At 41.1% G+C, this 24326-nt stretch overlaps 2 protein-coding genes across 19 annotated transcripts in view; one reads left to right on the top strand and one right to left on the bottom strand.

Moving 5' to 3' along the window:
* tmem255a (transmembrane protein 255A) overlaps positions 1-2062 on the top strand; it is a 50816-nt gene extending 48754 nt beyond the window's left edge. For 8 of the 12 annotated variants that reach the window (XM_069892682.1, XM_069892685.1, XM_069892683.1 and 5 more), the window contains one exon: positions 1769-1856. Coding sequence is in view for 3 of the 12 variants with exons in the window: in XM_069892677.1 (XP_069748778.1) it covers positions 1769-1897 (129 nt within the window). In the remaining 9 variants the exon portion in view is untranslated. Of the gene's footprint in view, positions 1-1768 lie in introns of all 12 variants that reach the window. The other 4 variants (XM_069892677.1, XM_069892676.1, XM_069892674.1 and 1 more) reach the window with 2 other exon arrangements.
* A 2425-nt stretch (positions 2063-4487) lies between these two features.
* The window catches only part of zbtb33 (zinc finger and BTB domain containing 33), a 33836-nt gene continuing 13997 nt past the window's right edge, over positions 4488-24326 (bottom strand). For 2 of the 7 annotated variants that reach the window (XM_069892666.1, XM_069892665.1), the window contains exons 2-5: positions 17437-17479; positions 11565-11724; positions 11251-11427; positions 4488-6608 (exon numbers count right to left, since the gene is read on the bottom strand). In XM_069892666.1, coding sequence (XP_069748767.1) covers positions 4777-6608; positions 11251-11427; positions 11565-11625 — 2070 coding nt within the window. In that variant the 5' untranslated portion in view covers positions 11626-11724; positions 17437-17479 and the 3' untranslated portion in view covers positions 4488-4776. Of the gene's footprint in view, positions 6609-11250; positions 11428-11564; positions 11725-11902; positions 12165-17436; positions 17495-24326 lie in introns of those variants that run through there. The other 5 variants (XM_069892668.1, XM_069892669.1, XM_069892667.1 and 2 more) reach the window with 4 other exon arrangements.

The raw sequence follows: 24326 nt of genomic DNA, 5'->3' as shown, positions 1-24326 counted from the left end.
TAAGCAGACTGCATCTCAAGTGTACTGAAAGCCAGGGATTATTATTTGGCTGGTAAACCAAGTTTTTTCCTGAATTTGAGACTCAATCTCAAATACCCTTATCTTTAATCAGCCAAAGGATATGCTGAATTTATTGTTGCCTTAATCAATGCCTGTCTTCAATGAGACAGCTCCCAAGCGTTCTATATTTTCCAGCTTTGTATAGTGGGGGGGGGGGGGGGGGGGGAGGTGTGGGGGTGTGGAAGTGCTGGTAGGTTGAATTTCTTTGTTTTGCAGATATTCAGTATGAGACCATCCCTTAATGTTTCAATCAATAAGCCAACAATGACTTGGAACTCAACCTCCAAATGTGCACAAATCTTGGATAAAACACCAGTTGTGATTTTGAAATTAATGAAAGGCTGTCAAGATTCCTAATTAAATGGGTTTGGAAAGGATCTACTGTCTTATTAATTGAAATCATTTTAGTTATCTCATTGAACTGAATTAAGTCAATTTAAAACAACTCATATAACAAGCAACTGTCCACAGGAAGGTAAACAGTATGTAAATCCCTTGATAAACTTCATTTCTATCAGCAGGTAAGCTTACTAGCAAGCCATGGAAAAAATATATGGTCCCTGCTGTGTAGAATTCTATGCTAATTGTTCCCTTTACTGAGTTATTCATCACTTTACTGAAAACTTTATTACTGATCTTAACAAAGGATTAGACCCATTCCAGTGTGTTCTCCTCCATGCTAGCCTCTTCTCACTTCTCTTATCAACGTTAACATTTAAGTCTGTTTTCAATGAATCCTTAACATTATCCACAACATTCATTGCAATATTCTTGTCACCACTCATTTCACATTACAATTATTTGCTGGATAAAGAAATGGCCTATATTTGCCAATGGATTCATCAGTCATAACATTTTTTTCTATTCATGAGACATGGTTGACACTGCTAACTGCCCTTTTGCTGCGTTTCTTGCTAGGTCATGTCAGAGGGCATTATAAGCCCAACACCTTGTAGTCACACAGATGCTAGACAAGAATAAAGGTTTTGTTATGCATAAGTGATAAGTACAAGATTAGGCCGTACATACCCTAAGCCTTCTCTGCTGTTCATTGACCATTCACTCCACTCTACTTTCCTGCCTGATTCTTACAAACCTTCACTCCTTTTATTGTAAAAATATTTCTTTCTCAGCCCTGAGTACGTTCAAGGACCTGTGGAGATTGAGTCAATAACAACTGTCTGCAGAAGACCTCATGAACAGAAATACAGAGGCTACACTGCAAGATACAAACCTCTAGTTAGCCACAGAAACAGGATGGCCAGATTACAGTTTGCCAAGAAGTATTTAAAAGAGCCTGCAGAATTCTGGAGAATTATGCTTAGATGAGACCAAGATTATCCTGTATCAGAGTGATGGCAACAGCAAAATCTGGAGGCGTAAAGGAACCGCCCAAGATTCAAAGCAGACCACCTTTGCCATGGTTTGGATCTTGCAGTGTAGCCTCTGTATTTCTGTTCATGAAATCTGCAGACAGTAGTCATTGATATATATCCATACCTGCCTCCTGACAAATGTTTGGAGATTTTTTCTTCATTATTAAGATCATTCTTCTATCACCAGCAGTGGAGGGCTTCCTTGAAATACCAGTCCCTCTGCGATTACTGAGCACACCAGTACACTCTTTCATCTTAATGTTTCAAACTGTTGATTTTAGAAATCCTAAAGATTGGGCTGTGTCTCTTACTGTTTTATTCTTGTTTTTCAGCCTCATAATACCTTCTTTGACTCTCATTGGCACAACTCTGGTCCTTGTGTTGAAAAAAGGGAACAACGGACTCCGACGATGATCAAAAGCTTTGAAGCACGCCCAGCTCTCTTTTACCAGCACCAATGAAGCAATTAAACATACATGAGTAATCACACACAGCTGTGAAGCCAAATATCCCACTCATGGTGCCCTGAAATGAGGGGGCTATATGTAAAAGTGCTGTCATTTCTACATGGTCAAACCAAAATGAATACAAATAATCTTGAATAAAATCTGGAATGTGCACTTTAATGACATGGGAATAGTTTGATTACAAATTTAAAATTGTGGAGCAGAGGGGCAAATAAAGGAAAAAAGTGTATTTGTCCCAAACATTATAGAGGGTACTGTACACCAAGAAACACCATTTAACCAAGAGACACAGAAGATGGCCAATACCTACAAATTTATACTCCAATATTTTTGTCCCTTCAACAGGGGGAAAGTAATATTTTAAATTTCAGTAAAGCTCTGTCATTTTGAAACAGTGAATTCTGCATTCACCTTCACAAGAACATACAAGACAATTGCAGTACGGAAACAGGCCATCTTGGCCCTTCCAGTCCATACTAAGTCCTCTCCTCTAGTCCACCTGCCTGCACCCTGCCCATAGCCCTCCATTCCCCTCCCATTCATATACCTATCCAATTTTTCCTTAAACGACAAAATTGACCCTGCCGCCACTACCTCTGGTTTATGAAACCAAACAAGATGCAGGTACACGTCAATGTTCCAAAATTTTTATTTTTTTTTATCATCAAAAGAGAAAATACAATAAATAAACTTACATACTAAGCCTTCAAATTAAAGAAAATAGGAAAGTGATTTAACAATAACCTATACTAACGAAGAAGCTTTGTTACAACTATATTTACATATTAGTAGTTTTATTATTTTCACTGGTACAAAAGCATTACGTTTGCTTGCACAATAGGACAGAACAGTATTATTTAGACCAACATAATTTTGCCAGTTGGTAATTCATAAGAATTACTTCAATGCAAGTGTAACATGATATTCTATTCTGCAGTTTTGTTCTAGTCTATGCATGCAAAACTGTTACAAACAAAATGACAGGCTATTCCTTTTACAAAATTATTACTTTTCTACATTTCAGAAGACTTATGGGACCATGGTTCATTTTCTTTTTTTTAAAAAGTGAAGCAATTTATGTACAATATTGACCAATAGAGTAAAGGATGTACAAAAGAGAAATTATTTTGCTGATAGCTTTTTGCTAAACTGGTAGAAGTTTGCTACAAAATACATGTTCAGTATTGTAATCCTATTGTACTTAGTGTGAGAGCTTACATGAGGTGCATTACAGAGAATTCCAAGATAGGAAAGTATTTTATGCTTACAACAGTAATTATATACTGGATGAATGGCGCATGTTATTACTGTGTTATTGTGACCATTGAAATATCCTAGATTGAATATTTATTAGTTAGGAATAATTTTATAAAAATTTCAAAAGCAGTTTGCGCAAATTTGAATTATAAAAATGTATCTGTCCTATTAATGATGCCTTGCAATTCTGACACTTCTGAACAGGAGTGTGTCCAAAACTTTGGCAAAACATTCATTAGAACTACAAAATGATAAATTAACTCCTCAGGCGTTTATGAAAATGATGTTATTACGCTATGCAAACTGAAACTAGGACATCCATCTTCACAGGAGAATAAAATATCAGGCAGAAGATAATATTTGTAAAATGGAAATCTAGCAGATAATGCAAATATTGTAGATAACTGTTCATTTTTGAACAATTATTAAAAGCTTTCATCCCAAAGTACTACATTAGCAACTAGTTTAATAAAAATAATCAATAGAGCATAAATCAATGCAATGATCAGTAAAAAATCTGCTCTTGGTATTGGGTTGTCCAAAATAATTCACCTTGGATGGTAGACTACACAACAGCTTATGGGTTACACTATTTTTCTTCATCTATCTTTTTCCATTATTCATTCCATATGTATTAACTTAGTTTAATCAGGTATCTTTTGAATTCAAATGATAAATTATTACTGTTAAACTGTGAAAGAGTGATTGATGCTACAAGACCAAGGATCATGGAATGATAGGAAGATAGACTTTTCGAATTAAATGATATTTGTCTAACGTGGACATAAACCTGTTATCATTATCTCCTCCCTTTCCTTAGTGCTGTTAGCAAAATACTGGTACATCCAACATTTATACAAATATGGCTAATTTATTTTCACCTAACAATCATTACTAATAAAAGATGGAATTAGCTTTGTTCCTTCTTTGAAACTTTATTTAATGATACTGCTGATAAAAAGAGAATAGTACTTTCTGGCAGACTTCTATGTATTGCGTTTAAAAAATGCTAGGAAGTCATTTTAGGAAGAAGGGTGTTGTGATTGGCTAAGCATGGAAAAGCTAAAGTTGCGATCCACAACATACTGAAAGATGATTTATAAGGGATTCCAAAAAAGATTCAACAGCAGGCATTTTATCTCAGCCTCACAATGTAAAATCACAAGTGCTCACACATAAAATCCAGTTTCTGATAAGAAATATGTAAAAATAAACATCTGGTTGATGACTGCTTAATCACTAAGGACAATCACGGAAATAATGGAGAACTCTCAACGATGTACATTTTTTTATGAATGTGATTTCTGACTATTTCTAACAAAATGAATGCATATAATCTGCAATTTTATTCAAAGCCATATAGCGACATCCTGATTCACATTCCATGGTGTTCAATAATGACATCATTAAGTTTAACAGAAATGCTTTATCTTCACAAAAAGACCAAGTTAACCACACAATGGTCCAGCCACTGAATCATTTTTGTTTGCCTTAACACAAATCCTTAACTAGTCACTTAGTACAATACCATCAACCAATGATTGGCCGTCAGCAGTTAACCAGGTATCACAATCCATTTTCTTACTAGGTTTAATTCCATCGTAGTCCAAATGACCTCAAGCCATTTCTCTGAAGGATTCTGGTATAACAAACTCTAATTCAGAATTGCCGTCTAAGGAATTGTACCTGTAAACTGGGGTTCCTTCCTGAGGAAAAATATCATCCCAGCTCGAAGGGTTGGCACCCCCTATGATCTCCGGGGTCTGCTGTGGAGCTCCTTCATCGTCAACATGATAAACAATTTCATTTTCATTAATCTCAGCCATTGTGCCTGATGCACTTGGAGTTAGGAATCCATACTGTCTGATCTGTAACGTTTTGCATGGCAGCAAGCGGTAAAGTTTTGAATCGGAAACTGTCTCATCTTCAGCTGCACTCTTTCCAGTCTTTTTGCTATGGACTGACCTGATGTGTGATGCCATCACCTGGTAATTTATGAAGGTCTCACCACAGGTCAAGCACTGGTATCGCCGTTCACCAGTGTGAAGAATTTCATGCTTAGTACGATACTCTGCAAGAGGAAACACCTTCTCACAGTAATGGCAAGGATACTTCTTCTCCCAGGAATGAACGTTGAAATGCCTTCTCAGGCTAGTCAGACATGCATACGATCGCTTACAAACAATACAAACATAAAACACTCGTCCATCTACAATCAACTCGTAGTGATCTTGTTCCTTTTTCATTCGCTTTGCACCTGGAAAGTATTGTTCATCGATGAACATAGGTCTTGAATTATTTATATAATTACCAGAATTTTCAGGCATGATTTGAATACTTGAGTGGCCTCCATCATTAGATACCTTGTCTCCAATCAGAAGAAATTTCCTGTCAGGGGATCCAGATTCCTTGTTTTGCTTGGGTTCGCGGTTGGTAAGATCATCTTTGTTTGGTACCACAATGTGATATGTGTTAGGATTTGTGTCGATATTTGCATAAACTCTGCAATCTTTAGACAATGTGTCAATGCCAGCCATTTTATCTGCAGTTACAAGATGTTTGCTATCTTGAGGATACTTTACATTTACAGTCTTTGTGCTTTGCAGGTTACTTAGAGTATTCTGCCCAGTCCCTGTGTTTAGAGAGATATCGACTTTAAAATCCCTAACTTTCAAGGATGTCTCTGGCACTGAAGCAATATGTTTTGTTTGAACTTCTAAGTCGTCTGGACGCGCTGCTATATCAGGAATAATATTTGTTTGCGTTGAACACTTGCTAGCTATGCTGGAAGATTGTTTAGGTGGTGAAATTTCACTGCAGAAAATTACATCATCACTACCCTCGGAGTCTTCCCCACTGGGTGAGTCTTTACAATTACCTTTCGGATCCCTAAACTCCGCACTAGATAGAGAGAAAGCATCAGTTATCCGTGGTCCAACACCTCCTTCTTCAACATGTATAATCAAGCGTTCAGGTTCCACTGTTGGATCAGTAGCAACTTTCTGTGAGGCCTCAACCATGGAGTCTGTCATAGAATCAACACTGTTAACATCTGGTGCTAATCCTTTTAACTTTGAGAACAAGCCAGCAAGGAATTTTAGCCCCAGAGCCTGTCCAGACTCAATTAGTTCACTCACAAGTTCAGCATTCACATGCACCAATTTGGAGGTGTAGATAAAATTCAGAACCTCTGCAAATACCTCTGCTCTGACGAAGTTCAGTTCAAGGACTTGTCCGTTTACATTGCTGGTGCCATTGAGACTGAAAAGCTGATGGAAGTAGCTACTAGCAGATGACAAGACATTCTTATGTGCTCGAAATTTGCGATCTTCCACAATTATCGTAATATCACAGAACAGTCCTTGGGCCCGCTGCTCATTAAGAGACTTCAACAATGTTCCCGAGTGATGAATATCAGTTGCACTAATCAGTTTTTTGCTCTCCATAACTATATCAAAAACAAAGATAACATTTCCAATGAAAATGAGTTGGCTGACAGCCTATCATCAAATCCTATTAAATGAACAAATTTACTTCAAAACTCGTACAATTGTAACAACAGTAAAGGTCACTGTTCAGAGATTCACAGGAAACAATTTTCTGTTGTTCTCCCACAAGGTTTTTTTTTCATTTTACTTTCTTTTTCTAAAAATAAGAATTGATACACAGAATGTGATGGTGCAATTTGGACTATAAACTACAGTACATAATTTTGAGTGCAGGAATATAATCCCACACCCGAATAATAGCTTTACAACAATCCCATAGTGCAATATAGTTCCACATTACATCCAGATATTTTCTCAGATCATTCTCCCAATCAGAGCTGCCATTCCAGTGACACATCAGCATTTAGTTTTAACCTCTCAATATTTACCCACTGCTCCACTGAAACTTCTCAGAGTCGCCAAACTATTGAAGGAGACCAAGAACACTGACTTTGAGGAAAAACCCAAGAGGGGAATTTTTGCTTAACTTCTGGGGATATAAATTAGTCCTCAGTCACTGTCCTAAATCCAATATGAAAGAGAATTTCAAAAAGGAAGTACATCCTGGAGCTACGTTTCATGCCAGCAGTTGAGGACAAATTTCTACCTCCTAATTTTTAAATTAGAATGGCCTATCCATTGATTTTTAAAAATTGGAATGTTAAATTTCTACAGAGGCTCTCTAATCTCACCCATACTCATCTTTATCCAAACTTTTGTCAAGAGATCAAATGAATCCTCTGGAAGTTACCCCAATAGTGGCGGTGCAATATATTCGGATCATGCCAAAAACAATGTTTAAAGAAGGATTGTCAGATGATTGCTACTGGTTATACTAACTGTGGCACTCGTGATAAATGAGAGAACCTATTAATGGAATGATGTTATGAAAAATTAATTCCAATATATTTTATCTTTTTCACTGAAACATATGCGTCTTTCCAACACATTCTTTCCCATTTGAATAGTTGCTTCACTGCTTTTGATTAACAATTTTTTTTCATTCACAACCCTATCTTTCATAATTTTTTTAAAAACTCAGTCTTCTCTCTCACCTACATGTTTCCGGAGTCTCCGAGTCCTCTATCCCTTTTTAAGAAAGAGATTAGCTGTAGTGCAGCAAAAGTAAGCTAAGGGACAGTGAGAGACATTCTGTGGATGCAATAGGGAGAAGACATAGCAACAAGTACATTGGTGAAATGGAGTAATATTAAGGTCTGGAAACATTTTAGAAGTCGAATTCAATACAATTGCTGGATTTTGTCAGAATTCATGAAGTAGGAGAAGAAACTGTTTCAAGTGTGGGATCTGGCATAACCACGGGGAGTGATGGGGATATAAGCATTTCAGTGATACCCTGCAGTAGGTTTAGCTTCCAAGATTTCCCCAACTCAAACCACTGCCACTATACTTAAATCTCCCAGGAGTTCCAAAACAACTGAAAGAGGCTTGGAAGGTTACAAATTTAATTCTATCCCATATCGTGTGATTCTGTGTGGAAAAGATTGATCACAAAAAGCAATTGGTAAGTACCAGCACCAACTGGGAACTTCAGCTATAGACTTGTAAGTGCATGGCACACCTACAGAAGGAACATCCTGAGCATACACAGGTTATAGCAATCCACATGCAATATCCAATTGTTGGTTCCCTGTGAAACAAAACAGGGAAAGGTCATTAATATTCAGTGTGGACCTCGCAGATGAAGAAAGCTCTTGACAGCAAAGATATATCCAGCGCCTGTGATATTTAGAGGAACTATCCATCATTTGCAGGTTTGAATTGCAAATAAGCACGCTTCTTCAAAAAGGTCTTAAGACTTTAGGGTACAACTTATTGTCAGAGTCAAGGTGAGCACTGTTGTCTTTTCACTCGATAACTGCTGGGCCTGCAGCATGACTAAGAGCAGGAGGGGGGAGATTATAAGCAAGGACAACTTGTCAATGGAACCTGAGGAAAGAGAACCATTTCCCAGAGCATCCTCTCAATGCCAGGTTCCTACTTCCAGTGACAATGTCTGTCATTTTCTGAAGCCTTTCAGCCACGCCAGAGCAGAGTTAGAAAGGTGAAGGCTAACATCACCTTGAGCAGAAACCAGCAAGCATCTCAGGAATCTGGATTTTTTAGAATGGTGAGCTGCCTGAAGCAGCAAATGATATCAGCACAACTGATGCTATAATTCTGGCATGTACCAGGAGCTCATCGTGAACTCAAAGATTATCACAGTCTGAATGTTCATCTGGAAAATACAAGGCCATCTCTCAGGAAATTCCATTCACATACATTCTCTCCCTACCATAGGAATCATGGTTCTTGTGGACAAGAATTATCTTCTTCAACTGTCTCACACCACAAGCTGAGAGTTCTGGCAAGTACTGGCAATTGCAATGGCGGCTCTCGTTTGGAGAAGTTTGCATACAGGTCCCCAAAATGAGATGTGCTGTTTCGATCACTTAAGGGGCTTTGTTACCTTGGATAGAGTCATAGTCACTGCCAAACATCAAGTATCCCATTTACCTCCATTTGGTTTGAGACCACCCGTGCCTTGGTGATTCAAGTAGTCTTCTAGATATTTGCTAGTATAGTGAGAATCGCAGCCTCCACTCCCCACTCAGACCATGCATTCCAGATTCCAAACATCTATTGGATTTTGTAATCCTTTCCAACAATTTAAATCTATGTCCTCTTGTTATAAATATCACCATAATGGAAAAAGATCTACTTACCCCTGTCTATTTCCCTCATAAGATTGGATACCTCTTAGCCTCCTTGACAATTGTGACAGCAAAGCCCTTACACGGAGAAGGGATAAGGAAGATGGCAGACTGCACCTAAGAGAGCTCTCCCAGGACTCATTTTCACAGCACAATTTATAGCCTCAATATTCTTGTACAGACCCCACTAATAAAACCCACAGGAAGTAAAACTGTCCGTGCCCTAGAACCGCACAATCTTGCTGCTACTGAAGTACAAAACTTTAAATGGCAAGTCAACTCTGCATTACATAAGGGCATGACAGAGGCCAAGCTCACCAAGTGAGTCAATAGCATTTCTACGACTCATTCCCTCAAGATATAGATCAGGGATCACCACAGATAATAACATAAATAAAATCTGGCATTTATTTATTGAGCACCTATACTTATTGCACAAAATTGTGGGGTTTTTAAAAGTCTAGGTATTGAGAGTATTTAAAAGCACCAAAAATGCCAAAGAAGGCTCTTCATTATCTAGGATAAAGATGGCCACTGCACTGGTAAATCTACAAATGACCTAGAATTATCACTGTCGTCTAAGAGGACGAATGTCACTCTTGGGTTCCATTTTATAACTTGGCTACAAAAAGTCACGATAAACTCCACCCCAGTAAAAAGGAGAAAAGCCCTGATCCACGTCACCTTTGAAAGTGACAGGATAGAAACCACCAGTATGCATCTTCATTCATTCATTCATTATGTTGGAGCTGCCCATTTAACAGCATCAAGAGAGTTCCTTCACAAGCACTGCAGCGTCTTAAGAGATTCTTCACTAATCTCAATGAAACTTGGGCACGATCCTAACATCAACAAGTGCTAATAAAGAGAACATAAATCCCTATAATGACATATTCTCATGTTCCCATCCTTCTGTCAGTGATTATCTTAGTGTTCTTTTCTATACAAATCATGAAAGTCTGAACTAAGCAATTAAACATCCATGAGTTTTATACATCAAACCATACAATCTTTTACCGATCACCCTTATACTTCTTTTAGTGCCCTTCTCCAAATGCCTTTGCCCAGCCTACTACCTACTACACAGGGCTCACCCACTGTGATTCCAGCCAAGCTGGCGAACAATCGCTCTCTTGGAATGGAGAAAGCTGCATATGTCCATGAAGAGCAATCACAAACAGCTCTTGGCCTGAATGGCTTAGCTACACACTGCACCATTTCTCCTTAAGCGGCAACAGTCAAGGCTGACAGGCAACTAGGAGAGCACTGTCAGAGTGAGAATGGCTTGAGCGTGAATGAAGTTGTCCTGAGAGGACAGCCTACTCATACTCCATGGGCCCACTGACACTCCGCCAGCCACGGTGTCAACTCGCCTAGCAATCAGCTGATCGTAAGAGTGCCTTCACAGCCTCAAAGCCCCTGCCAACAGTGGAGTCCAGAGCCACGATGGCAGCAGTCTGAGCTTGACTTGCAGCAGTCTGAGCTTCGACTGCAGCACTCAGTCTCTGAGTGGCCTCTGCTTGTGCAGCAATGGAAGCTGAGACTTCTGTCATCAGACACTGCATCGTGGTTGGGTCTGCAAGTGTTGACATGGAACTGGCCACCACTTCCATGCTGGAAAGGACGGGCTCCAGACTCCGTGCAAAGACACGGGCAAGGTTGGAGCTGGATTCCCCCATGCTTCTTGACATTTCGTGCAGGCTTTCGGGCAGGTCGGACAATGCCCCAAGCATGTCCACGTGCATTTTCATCAGCCTTCGCCTGTACGCTGCCCCATCAAAATCTTCATGTGAGTCGTCCACTGCAGAACTGGTGTACGACCTTGCCCTTCGGGAAGCTGGAACTTGAGCTACCCTCCCCCCCTGGCTTGGCTCCCGTCCACACGTGCCTGGTGATTCACCACATGTAGATCTCGCCTCTAAACTGTCCTCTAGAGTCCGCAAGGTGCCAGGATCTGAGCTGGTGGTTGGGATTGACAGATGCAGTGATGGCGTATCTTCTTCTTCCTCCTCTGACTCCTGCAGTTCATCAGCTTGGGCAAAACCAGGTGGTATATCCTGTGCATCTGAAATGAAAAAGGTACAAGAATACGGTCATGGTGAGGGAAGGGGACAGGAATGGGGGATTTTGGATTTTATCAGTAGAAAACATTGTGCTATGAGATAGTTGAGACATGGGAAGATGAAGTGGCCCTGAGCATACCGTCATTATCAATGATATCCAATCCACCAGTGGCCATTGGTTGTGTGGCATCCGTGCGCATAATAGCCCGCACTCTCTCTTCCAACCGACTGAGCCTCAGGGCACAGGCAGGCGCCCCTCCGGACTGCTTCTGCTGCTGGCGGTGGCGAGCAATCTTCTCCTGCAAGAGAGAGGCAAAAGTATTAACGAGTGTGTTTCAATGTGTGTGCATGAAATGGCTGCCAAAGTTAAATACTTAAGTGAGTGTGAGATGTGAGTGTGGGTGTTGGGTCATGGTTAGTATGTAACTATAGAAGTGCAGGTGGTGGCAGATGGGATTTGTTGCTTTCTCCACTGACCTTGACCACACGTGTGAGGTCATTAAACTTTTTGCGGCATTGGGACCAGGTCCTTGGGGCATCACTCTGAGCATTGATTTTTCTGGCCACTTCCTCCCACTGGTACTTCATCTCTGTCCTGAAGGGCTTCCTGGGTCCCCTAGCGTACAGGATCTTCCTGCGGTTTTCCACCTCTTCCACTAAGATGTTGAGGTCTGCATCCATGAAACGGGGTGCCCGCTCCCGTGCCAGTGCTGCCATTCCTCTGTGCAGTGGTTCCCAAGCTCCACAATGACTTCCAGTAGGTGGATTCAGTGGTCACCTCCCCTTTAAGAGGTGCAGGCATGGCATCAGTTTCAGCAAGAGTGCAGGACTCATGAAATTACTCACGCTTAACTCATGCGAAAGGGATAAGCAACACAAGTGGCTCATCCTGAGAACACATGCACATGCATGAGGTGTGTGCATGAAAACCATGCACCAATGGTGCCATGACAACCTGGTGCCTGTCCCCTGCACAGCACCAATGTGGCACACATTTCCAGGGATAATACAATTCTGGCACACCATCTTTTGAGGAAATAACTAAAACAGGAAACTTCCATACCTACTTTTTTTTTTAAATCAAAACCCAAATACTGTACATCTACATTTTAAACAGGGGTCCACAATCTTCCTTCATTCCTTCAGCAGAAACAGTTGCTTACACTCCTTCTCCAGGGCTTGTGTCAGCTATGGCAGAATATTAATGAACATCCTCCACAAACATCCTGCTTTTATTCAGATCATGCCATTTAAACAACATTTGTCAGATTTTTTAAAAAACATGTAACTAAGTACATGTAATTCTGCACATGGTTCGTCAAGCAATTTGTTTTAATGACAAGTAACAGGACATCAGCTCTGGAAAGAAATTTGACTATTATCTCCACTAACTACCTATCTTTTTAAATTGTCCTGCTTTGATCTCTAGCTTTATTTTTTCTCTCTTTGGTTGTCATTTTACTCACTACAACCCTGGTATCAATGTTATATCTTGTTTCTGATTCTATCCTTTCCCATTTTTCTTTTTATTCAAGTCTCATCCTTTTCATGTACATTTCCAATATCTCTGTGTTAATTTCAAAGCTTGCCTTCATGTTTCTTTTGGAGGAAGTTGAAAAAACAACACTGCTGTGGATTGTCATGTAAGTAACAAGACACGGGGAATTACCAAGAAAGTCCAGCCAAGGATCAGTGAATGGGATGAAACCTGTTGATTTCTGGATCACAACAGGTAACACAACACTATTACCAGCACCAGCGACCCAGGTTCTAATCCGGTTCTGTTGGAATGGCACTGATTTACCACAGCTTACAAACAAATAAAGAATACACTCACTCATTTCTTTCAGCATGCCATGAAGTCAACACAATATTGCATTCTTCCACTAACCAGCTAACCTCCTCTGACCTTATGGGCCCACTGCCACACGGGCGATCCTGACACCCTCACTCTCCTCCTGCATCTGAGATTCATCACCCATAGACTGATGCTTAACACACCTGCACAAATGGGCTATTACACCCGTGCATCACTTACATCATCAGCTCCTGGCGAAGAAGTACACGACCACGACAGCCCCCTCCCCCCCACCAGCCTTCTAAGCCATGCAAGGAAGCGACTGAATGGAACTGTCCCGCTACATAATGGTCCGGAGGTCTGAGATTTCAGCCTGACCTCATATGCAAGACAGGCAATGCCTTATTAATAAAGGGGGGAATCTCTCGTTGGACCTCCCTCCCCAACACCTCCTGGAAGGGGTTTAACCTCATCACTATCCATTATAAACAACATTATAAACATTATAAACATTATAGACAACAGACTCGCCAAGGCAAATAGCGCCTTTGGAAGACTACACAAAAGAGTCTGGAAAAACAACCAACTGAAAAACCTCACAAAGATAAGCGTATACAGAGCCGTTGTCATACCCACACTCCTGTTCGGCTCCGAATCATGGGTCCTCTACCGGCACCACCTACGGCTCCTAGAACGCTTCCACCAGCGTTGTCTCCGCTCCATCCTCAACATCCATTGGAGCGCTCACACCCCTAACGTCGAGGTACTCGAGATGGCAGAGGTCGACAGCATCGAGTCCACGCTGCTGAAGATCCAGCTGCGCTGGATGGGTCACGTCTCCAGAATGGAGGACCATCGCCTTCCCAAGATCGTATTATATGGCGAGCTCTCCACTGGCCACCGTGACAGAGGTGCACCAAAGAAAAGGTACAAGGACTGCCTAAAGAAATCTCTTGGTGCCTGCCACATTGACCACCGCCAGTGGGCTGATAACGCCTCAAACCGTGCATCTTGGCGCCTCACAGTTTGGCGGGCAGCAGCCTCCTTTGAAGAAGACCGCAGAGCCCACCTCACTGACAAAAGGCAAAGGAGGAAAAACCCAACACCCAACCCCAACCAACCAATTTTCCCTTGCAACCGCTGCAATCGTGTCTGCCTGTCCCGCATTGGACTGGTCAGCCACAAACGAGCCTGCAGCTGACGTGGACTTTTTTACCCCCTCCATAAATCTTCGTCCGCGAAGCCAAGCCAAAGAAAAAGAAGATCCATTATAAATTAGAAGATACTGTGAACTCATGGGGTCACCACTTGTAACGGCACTAATTCACCACAGCAAATAAACATTGACAAGAAATAAACCATCTTCTAGGAACACAAATGAAATAGCAGTACAAATCATTTTTGGTAAGATTCATTTGAGGAGTGGTCACAGCATTTCAAGAGAACAAAATCTTCAAGCTCTGAAGATTCTGATTTATACTGTAACACCCAACCCCAACCCACCAATTTTCCCCTGCAACCGCTGCAATCGTGTCTGCCTGTCCCGCATCGGACTTGTCAGCCACAAACGAGCCTGCAGCTGACGTGGACTTTTACCCCCTCCATAAATCTTCGTCCGCGAAGCCAAGCCAAAAAAAAAAAATACTGTTTTAAGTTCACATTCAATCTTAAATCTAAAATTGTCCACCTTGGACAATATTTCCAACGCAGTGGTTCTGAATACATTTTTAATTAAGCCCTCCCAAGGAAGCTCTCAGCATCCCTAGTTCTCTGTCTTTTCTTCCACTTCCTTTTCTCCTTCTTCACTCGCATGCATCTCATTTCTCCAGTTACATCTTCTTTTCACCACCCCCCCCGACCCTTTGCACGACTTCAGTCCTTTCCTCGTTCAATTTCTGCTCGTTTTATTCACCTTTATCCTTTCTCCTCAAATTTCAGGAGCCAAGAAGTTTTTGAGGCAGACATGTGAGTATGTATGTACTCCAGGAAACAGGCTATTTGCTTGAGGTGGAGGAATAAACAGACACATCTGGAAGCATTCACTGTTTTCAAGCGAGAAATTGGGTTAAATTAGGGCCTGGGTGAGCACATTACCAAGTAAACATTCTTAAACCGTAACAAGAGCCAAGGGTGCAATAGTCACTGGGGAGGGAGTACAGTGAAGGGAAATGGTTGAGCTAGTTGGCAGAAGTGTCAAGTCGACCAGCACTTGTAATCCTTAATGATTTGTTAATTATCACGATCAGCCACAGCGCTGCAAGTACAAGTGGAATTTCATTCGTGGTAACAGCGCCAACGATCGAGACCAGGGGTTGAATCCTGCAATGTCTGTAAGGAGTTTGTACGTTCTCCCTGTGCCTGTCTGTCTGGGCTTTTCTAGGGGGCTCTGGTTTCCTCCAACCATTCAAAACGTACCGGAGATGTAGGTTAATTGGATGTAAATTGGGCAGCACAGATTCATGGAGGGAAATGGCTCGTTACCATGCTGCATATCTAAATTTTAAAAATTACAAGAATTGAGCAAGTGTTGAAGATAGTTGTAACAGTGTATTAATTAGAAATTACTGGTTTCAGTGTGCCGGAGTAGATTGGAAAAGAAATGAGAACAGGTAATGCTACAAATGCTCAACAAGCCAAGCACTATCTGAGCAGAGGGAAAGAGTCTCATCCGATGCAAAATATTAACCGTTTCTCTTGCTGCAGATCATGCCCAAATTACTGAATATTTTCAGTATTTTTTCTGTTTTTAATGTTAGGTTTCCGGGTTCACAACTTTCTGCTTCTGTGGACTGGAATTCTGGGTAACTCGTATTCAGCCCCCGAAGCAAATCTACGAAGGATGTTTTGGTGGTGCACAAGAACCGTAAGTCAGTCAGAAAATGGAATGAAACAAATGGATAGGCCTAAGATAAACTAAACCTAGTCACTGTGGGGACATGATTGAGTTGCTGAAGAAGCCTCAGAGATCAGCAAATCCAGTGAAGTCAAAGTAAAAAGGTCATCAACCACAGCAAATCAGGAGAAACTGAATTATCGGCAGCAAAACCAAATCCAGGAATTCCAACACCAAATATTTAATTTCATGTCTAAAAATCAAACATATTTTCCAGATATTTAAAATCTAGTGCAACAAACACCGATCTTGAACAAGATCTAGAAAATGGATCACCCACCACCACATTTCTTGGCAATATGCAATCCAATTTTATTCAAAACTAAAATGCCACTGAAACTTGGGGACTTTGTGCAAATTGCATGAAATGTACAATTTTAGTTCTTGGCCCTCCATGTGCCAAGGTTGCTAACATCAGGGATCCTGAACATGCACAGTGGCTTCCAATACTCAGCTGAATGCAACAACCGTCCTTTTAATAGCGCATTCACAGTTAATCTATGCACGTGCCAGTCTTCCTTAAGTATGGTTTCAGTGTCTGCTTCTGTAAGACTTGCCTGAAAATGTTACATTTTGTGGCTGGAAAAGTGACTCAGGTTGGTTTCTAAAGTCGGTAGCGTCCCCAACCCTACAGTCTGATCACCGACATCTCCCACATGCCCCTGTCCGAAGTCCACACTGCTCTTCACAAAGCTATTATTTCCCTCCCTGCTATACCCATGGCACATCCCAACTCTATTTAGCCCCCAAATTACCAATTTCTCCCTTCTCCTCCTCATTACTTATATCCCTTTACTCATTAATCAACAATGACCCCCTCCACTCTACTGCCCTGAATCATTCTCCCCATGACCTCAATGAACCCAGCCACTATGGATCAAAAATGGTGCTTTGTATGAAACAAAGACTTGGAGTAAGCTTACAAACAAAATGTCCTTAAATTGTCTGACCAATGCATCTTTTGAGGAGCTGACCAAAATCTAAGCATTTTATTCTAAACAGATTTTTTTTTTTGTCATTTATGACACAGGACAGGTTGGTTTGGGAGGAAGACACTTAACAAAAAGCTTCAACCACATTCAACTGGTCTATGAATTCCATAGGTTCATATTTCAACATTTTCTCATTTTGGACATGGAGCACCAAGGAGTGACATTTCTGACAACCTCCAAAGAGAATCTGAGGCAATGGATCCAATAGAGTCGTGAAAGCCAACTCGGCATTTAGAAAAATGTGCTAAAATTATGTACAGTACTATGAAATGATTCTATCCAAATAAATGAAGCAACATATATCATTAAATAAGCAATTGATATTTACCTTGTATAATTATTTTCTTAGGTCAACTTTTCTTTGAAATGATCTGCAAAAAGCACAACTATATTTTTGATTGTGAGTAAATCTCCAACAAAGCAATAAAATGACAGACACCAATGTACGAATTAATTCATTTTGTTATGGTAACAAAGACACATTGGTCCTTTTTAAGATGAAAAGATTTTCAAATTCCAATTCAATTTGAAAGTCTTAAGCACTCCCAAATGAGAGAACCTCACATGATGTAATGGTAATATATTAGAAAAGTGTACTAGATTTCTTTAAATTCCTGCGCTTTTGTCAACTGGTGATCCCCAAGAAAATCTCTACATTCAAACATATTTTAATGCACCTCTGCTTCATAATTTCATCTTTAAAATTTCATGTGCGGTTAAAGCAATCGTAGTCCATGGTACTTATTTGGTTCTCCAGCAGATTTTCAACAAATTAATGAGCTGGCTGAGAACACACCGCAGTCTGAAATATAATTATACTTTATTTTTACTTTCTTCTCCTTGTCCTTCTCTGCTCTGTACTTGAGTAGATTTCCAAAGAGCCACAAAGTTTTACAGCACAAACTCAAGTCTTAAGCCCAACTTGACCGTGCCGCCCAAATTGTCATCCCTTTTTCCTGTGTTTGGCTCAGATCCTTTTAAACGTTTCCTATCCATCTACCTGACTCTACGTTTTTTAAAGCAGTGCAATTGTACCCAGCTTGATCCCTTCCTCTGGCATTCAAACTTTTAAGCTGTTTAAAAATGTTTGGCTCTACACTTCAGAATTTTAGCTGCTATTACTTCCTCTTCCTTAAAATACAAAATTTAGAGTATTAATTTTATTACTAAAACCAAACAAGAAACTTGACACCTGTGGAGGCATTTTAACTGTTTAACAAGAACTATTTAAGTCTGCTGTTCGAAAGGAACTTGGGAGTTCAAAGGTATCAGATGCTACAGAATTTACTTTAGTCATGGCAAGGCATTTTCCTTAGCAGGTTTCAACAGTATAGAAGTGCATAATAAAAAGTGAGCAATTGTGGGGGCATTAGTCTTGTTCCAACAGTATTTATATAATGCCCTTCAAGCAGAAAAACAATCAAGGTGATTCTCTTGTATATCATCGACCAAATATGACACTGAGCCACACAGGCAGATGTGACAAGTAATCTAAGGTTTCATCAAAGATGCGAGTTCAAGCAGGATCTGAAGTAGAGATTTTTGAATGACTGTGACATCAAAAAGCTTAGCAGCCATTGAAGGCAGGTGAAGAGAATCAGAAATCTAAATTGAAACAGTGCAGAAATCTTGGATGGCAGGAAGCCTGATAAATGTTCTAGATATAGGGAGGCAATACAAGGATAAGACTTTCAAATTTAAAGTGCTATAAGCATGATGCTGAAACAAGCCATGAAAGACCTCAACAATGAAGACGCTGTTTACATCTGGTACCGCACAGATGGCAGTCACTTCAATCTGAGGCGCCTGCAAGCTCACACCAAGACACAAGAGCAACTTGTCCGTGAACTACTCTTTGCAGACGATGCCGCTTTAGTTGCCCATTCAGAGCCAGCTCTTCAGCGCTTGACGTCCTGTTTTGCGGAAACTGCCAAAATGTTTGGCCTGGAAGTCAGCCTGAAGAAAACGGAGGTCCTCCATCAGCCAGCTCCCCACCATGACTACCAGCCCCCCCACATCTCCATCGGGCACACAAAACTCAAATCGGTCAACCAGTTTACCTATCTCGGCTGCACCATTTCATCGGATGCAAGGATCGATAACGAGATAGACAACAGACTCGCCAAGGCAAATAGTGCCTTTGGAAGACTACACAAAAGAGTCTGGAAAAATAACCAATTGAAAAACCTCACAAAGATTAGCGTATACAGAGCCATTGTCATACCCACACTCCTGTTCGGATCCGAATCATGGGTCCTCTACTGGCATCACCTACGGCTCCTAGAACGCTTCCACCAGCGTTGTCTCTGCTCCATCCTCAACATTCATTGGAGCATCTTCATCTCCAACATCGAAGTACTCAAGATGGCAGAGGCCGACAGCATCGAATCCACGCTGCTGAAGATCAAACTGCGCTGGGTAGGTCACGTCTCCAGAATGGAGGACCATCGCCTTCCCAAGATCGTGTTATATGGCGAGCTCTCCACTGGACACCGAGACAGAGGTGCATCAAAGAAGAGGTACAAGGACTGCCGAAAGAAATCTCTTGGTGCCTGCCACATTGACCACCACCAGTGGCTGATATCGCCTCAAACTGTGCATCTTGGCGCCTCACAGTTCGGCGGGCAGCAACCTCCTTTGAAGAAGACCACAGAGCCCACCTCACTGTCAAAAGACAAAGGAGGAAAAACCCAACACTCAACCCCAACCCACCAATTTTCCCCTGCAACCGTGTCTGCCTGTCCCACATCGGACTTGTCAGCCACAAATGAGCCTGCAGCTGACGTGGACATTACCCCTTCATAAATCTTCGTCCGCGAAGCCAAGCCAAAGAAAGAATAATGAGTACATATGGGTCAGTGACTGAATGGGAATTGGTGAATTCTTAGGATACAAGGGCTGCAGAGATTTGGATGGCCTTAGAGTCACAGAGAATGAATGGCAAGACATTAGTCAGGATGCCATTAAGATGTTTTACATAAAGGCACATTGTACCACACATTATTTCAAACAAGCACATATAAGCAAGGGTGATTTTTCAAGCTTCTCATTCAGTGCTTTTTCCACTCTCATTTTGCACTGAATTATGCAGACATTTAAATTTGACTCTGAGGAAAGCTCATTGATCTTGAAAAGCTGTTTTACCGATGCTGTCTGACCTGCTGTGCATTTCTAATATTTTCAATTATATTTTTAAATCAGCAATATGTTGCTCTCATATATTCTCACTTTGGTTCCCTGGGAAGTGAAGTCAAGCGATTCTAGCCAGAACTGCAACAGTGCTCATCCAGGATCTCCCACGAGGGACTGAATGATATCAGCCAGGCTTCGCACTTCAATTAGCCTCGATATGAAGTTCAGCAGCTTGGAACTTGTTTGAGTTCTGAGCAGTGCTAAACTCAACACGTGCAAACTTATCATTTGGAAAAGGCATTGGTTTCTTATTCCACCAAGGGTTAAAATTTGCCAGAATAATTAAGGGGAAAAGGGCTTTTGGCACGAACTGAAATTCACTTTTTTCCTTAAACCAGAGAACTGCATGTTATTTTAAAGATACTGCCAAATGTGAGTAGAATTGGGCCTCAAAATCTAATGAATGTTGCTGACAGCTCCAGGAAAGTATTGCTCAAAACATCTAGAAATAAAGTTTGAACAATAATTGGCAGGAAAACATACATTGTGGAAAATATCAACCATTGTAATTGCTAATCTTCAATACAAAGGAATGAGATTGGGAACAACTGTTTTTCCTTCTTCCAACAGACCCTTCCTTCACGGTATGTTGCCTGGAGACGTGTATTGCTGGCTGTGACTGGTGGGCTGTGATGAGCTGTGACCTGCTCCTGAAGTCCATTGCTTTTTGTAGTTCTGAGACATGGACTACATGTTAATAATTTGATACCACAGGTAGAACATAGTCAAGAATTTGCAGATATGACTGCCAACAAAAAGTAGGGCATTCTGACTGTAAGTTGGATACAGGATTGATGGATTTCTTTACAGAATCTTTATTTACTATGCAACATTGATAATGAAAACAATTATACAGTTTAAACAGAATGAGAGAATTTAATACTGTTATCTTACAGAACATTAAAATCAAAACTTCACTGAAAGAAATGCTGAAAAATGCAGTTTAAATTTCTTTTGTGCTTTATTAAGTCAAAAAGCATCTAGTGGTTAAGCAAATGCTTTGGGTCACTGGTTCAGACTTTTCTTGGTGCTCTATCTTGGCAATAAAACTTCAGATAATAACTGACAACTCTTCTGTGGCATGACTTGTATTAATATTGCATTACCATGAAATGATTTACTTTTTAACCAATTAGGCATTAGGCTATAATCCACACAAGCTTCTAAGGTCATTCAAACTACTATAAAAAGGTACTGTACTCTTAATAAATCAATCTACAGTTTCACCTTTGCCACTCTTCAGACCAGGCACATGAACCTCTCTCCCTCAGTCTAAATAAGAACAAGTGAATCTCCCCACTATAATCTATGGTTAGACTTCTAAAACTCAGTAATGCCTTTTTTTATTCCTCTTCCAATTCATCCAAACTTTTGCAGCCACGTTTCAAGATGATCAACAGTAAGTTTCTTGCAGGAATTTTGTCACCAAACACCATAAGGGTTAGAGGAGTATGTCACATGAATTCAACCTCCTGTTTTCCTCTTTTTCTTTTAAGGAAAATAGTTTGTATTTCATGAAGTACCCCCCCCCACCCCGCCCCCTACCAACCCAGAGACCAGCAATTCCACAGAACAGGTAAAGAAAAACCCAGCACATCACTTTACTAAAACCTCTGAAATCAATAATTTTGGTTTATATCAAACATGCAGTTTTCAAGAACTAGCTAATCCATGGAACCATAAAACATTACAGGACAGAACAGTTTAGTATTTTCTTTGGTTGGCTATCTACACAAGAGAAAATTCAAATTCTAGTACTCATCGAGAAGCTATTGGGCAAATTTGGTACAGCCAACATTATAACTAAACAAAAGGGTAAAACTGGTCAAGGTTTCCAAAATTGATTAGACTTCAGTTTCCCTTAAGAACACAAGAACATAAGAAATAGGAGGAAGTCTAGGCCATCTGGCCCATCGAGCCTGCTCTGCTATTCAATGTGATCATGGCTGATCTGATGATCTTCACCAACCTGCCTTTTCCCCACATCCCTTAACTGCCCTATCCAACTTTGTCTTAAATATATTCATTGAGGTAGCCTCCACTGCTTCAAAGGGCAGCAAATTCCATAGATTAACCACCCTCTAGGAAAAGCACCTCCCCTTCATTTTTGTCCTAAATCTACTACCCTGGATCTTGAGGCTACTTCCCCTTGTTCTAGTCTCCCCCACCAATGGGAACAACTTACCTACCTCTACCTTATCTATGCCTTTCCTAATTTCATACGTTTCCATCAGACCCCCTTTCATTCTTCTAAATTCAAGCAAGTGCAGCACCTTGCTCAAAAAGGAATATGTGGGAAAACAGGTGAGGGCATCATCCTGAAAATAATAAAAAACCATTTCAAAATAAAATGTTGCTTAATATAAGACATCTGGAGAAGAATGTTGAAGACTATTTTTAATTTATTTTTAATTCATATTACTGAATGCTTTGTATCAAAGTAGATCAAAAACAGAGCTTTAAAAGAAAGCCAGAAAAGTGATTTGATGAGTTTGTGTGGGGAATAGAGGCCCTAGGACTTTAAAAGACAGGAGAGTCATAATTTTACAACACGGCAAGGCCCTTTGGTCCAACTTGTCCATGCCGACCAAGTTATCGAGTAAAACACTACAGTCTGCAGATGCTGTGATTGTAGTAAAACACACACAAAAATGATGGAGGAACTCAGCCAGTCTCACAGAGTTCATAGGAGATAATTACCATTTTGGGCCTGAGCCCTTCTTCAAGGCTGAGTTCCTCCAGCATTCTTGTGTGATTTTAGACCAAGTTATCTACCCAAGCAAGTTCCATTTGCCTATGTTCAACCCATATCCCTCCAAACCCTTCCTATCCATGGTCCTGCCCAATGTCTTTTAAACATTACAACTGCACCCACCTTTTCCACATCCTCTAGTTACTCATTTCATATTCCATCGTCCTTTGAGTGACAAAGGTGACCCTCAGGTTCTTTTTAAATTTTTGCCCTGTCACCTTAAATCTACTCCCTCTAGTTTTATGTTCCCCTACCCTACGCCCTCATGATTTTCTAAACTTCTCTAAGCTTCCCCTTTAGCCTCTGATGCTCTAAAGAGTATAGTCCAAGCTGATACAACCACTCTTTATAATTCAAGTCCACCATTCTTTCTGAACTCTTCCCAGCTTAATAATATCTTCCTTTTGCTGGGTGACCAGAATGGCGCACAATTTGGTTAAAATGAGAAATGGATAATTAAAGAAGTTTGAATAAAGTAAATCAGTAAGTAAGTTAATAGTATAGGAAGCCTTAAGTGAATTTAATCAAATAAATGGAGGCACGGTAGGGCACCTCAGACTCAGACTCGTGGAATGCACATCTAATATTCTCTTCAGCCACAAGTGAAGGAAATGTCATCAGCTGAGCTAGAGAAGCTCAACTTTCAGTTGATGCAGCTTGAGCACAGATGACATCAGTACAATCCACAGCATGCTTCAGGAGGCGATCACCCCCCACGTCAAGAGATTACAGGTACACAATCCTTTATCCGGACAGAACCCTTGGGGGGGGGGGGTGGGGGGCAGTGTGTTCCAAATTTCAGATCTTTCTGGATTTCGGAAAGCCCACCCGAATTGTGCTGCCATATCCACCCCTACCCCCTTCCAGTTGGCTGGACGTCTCCTCCGACCCCCAGTCCCTCAGCCGCCCGGCTGCCTCCCCCAACTGCACCCGCAGTTCCTCGGCCGCCTCCCCCGACTATGGTCCGTCAGCCGCTGGTCCTTCGGCCGCCTGGACGTCATCCCTGACCGCCGGTCCCTCAGCCGCCCGGCAGTCTCCCCTGGCCACTGGCCACTGGTCCCTCAGCCGCCTCCCCCGGCCGCCGGTCCCCACTTGCCAGATTTTGAAGCTTTCCGGATTTTAGATGTACAGATAAAGGATTGTGTACCTGTACTAGCTGAGGGCGTCTGATTGACTGCTATAGAGACAAAGACACATGTAGTTCAGAAGACCCTCCCTCCTCAACTTCAAGGCCAGCTTGCTCTTTGATGAGTCGTCAGTTCTGAATACTGATG

The sequence above is a fragment of the Narcine bancroftii genome, chromosome 8 (assembly GCF_036971445.1).
Source record: "Narcine bancroftii isolate sNarBan1 chromosome 8, sNarBan1.hap1, whole genome shotgun sequence".
NCBI classification, from domain to species: Eukaryota; Metazoa; Chordata; class Chondrichthyes; order Torpediniformes; family Narcinidae; genus Narcine; species Narcine bancroftii.
This window is presented reverse-complemented; position numbering and strand designations above follow the sequence as displayed.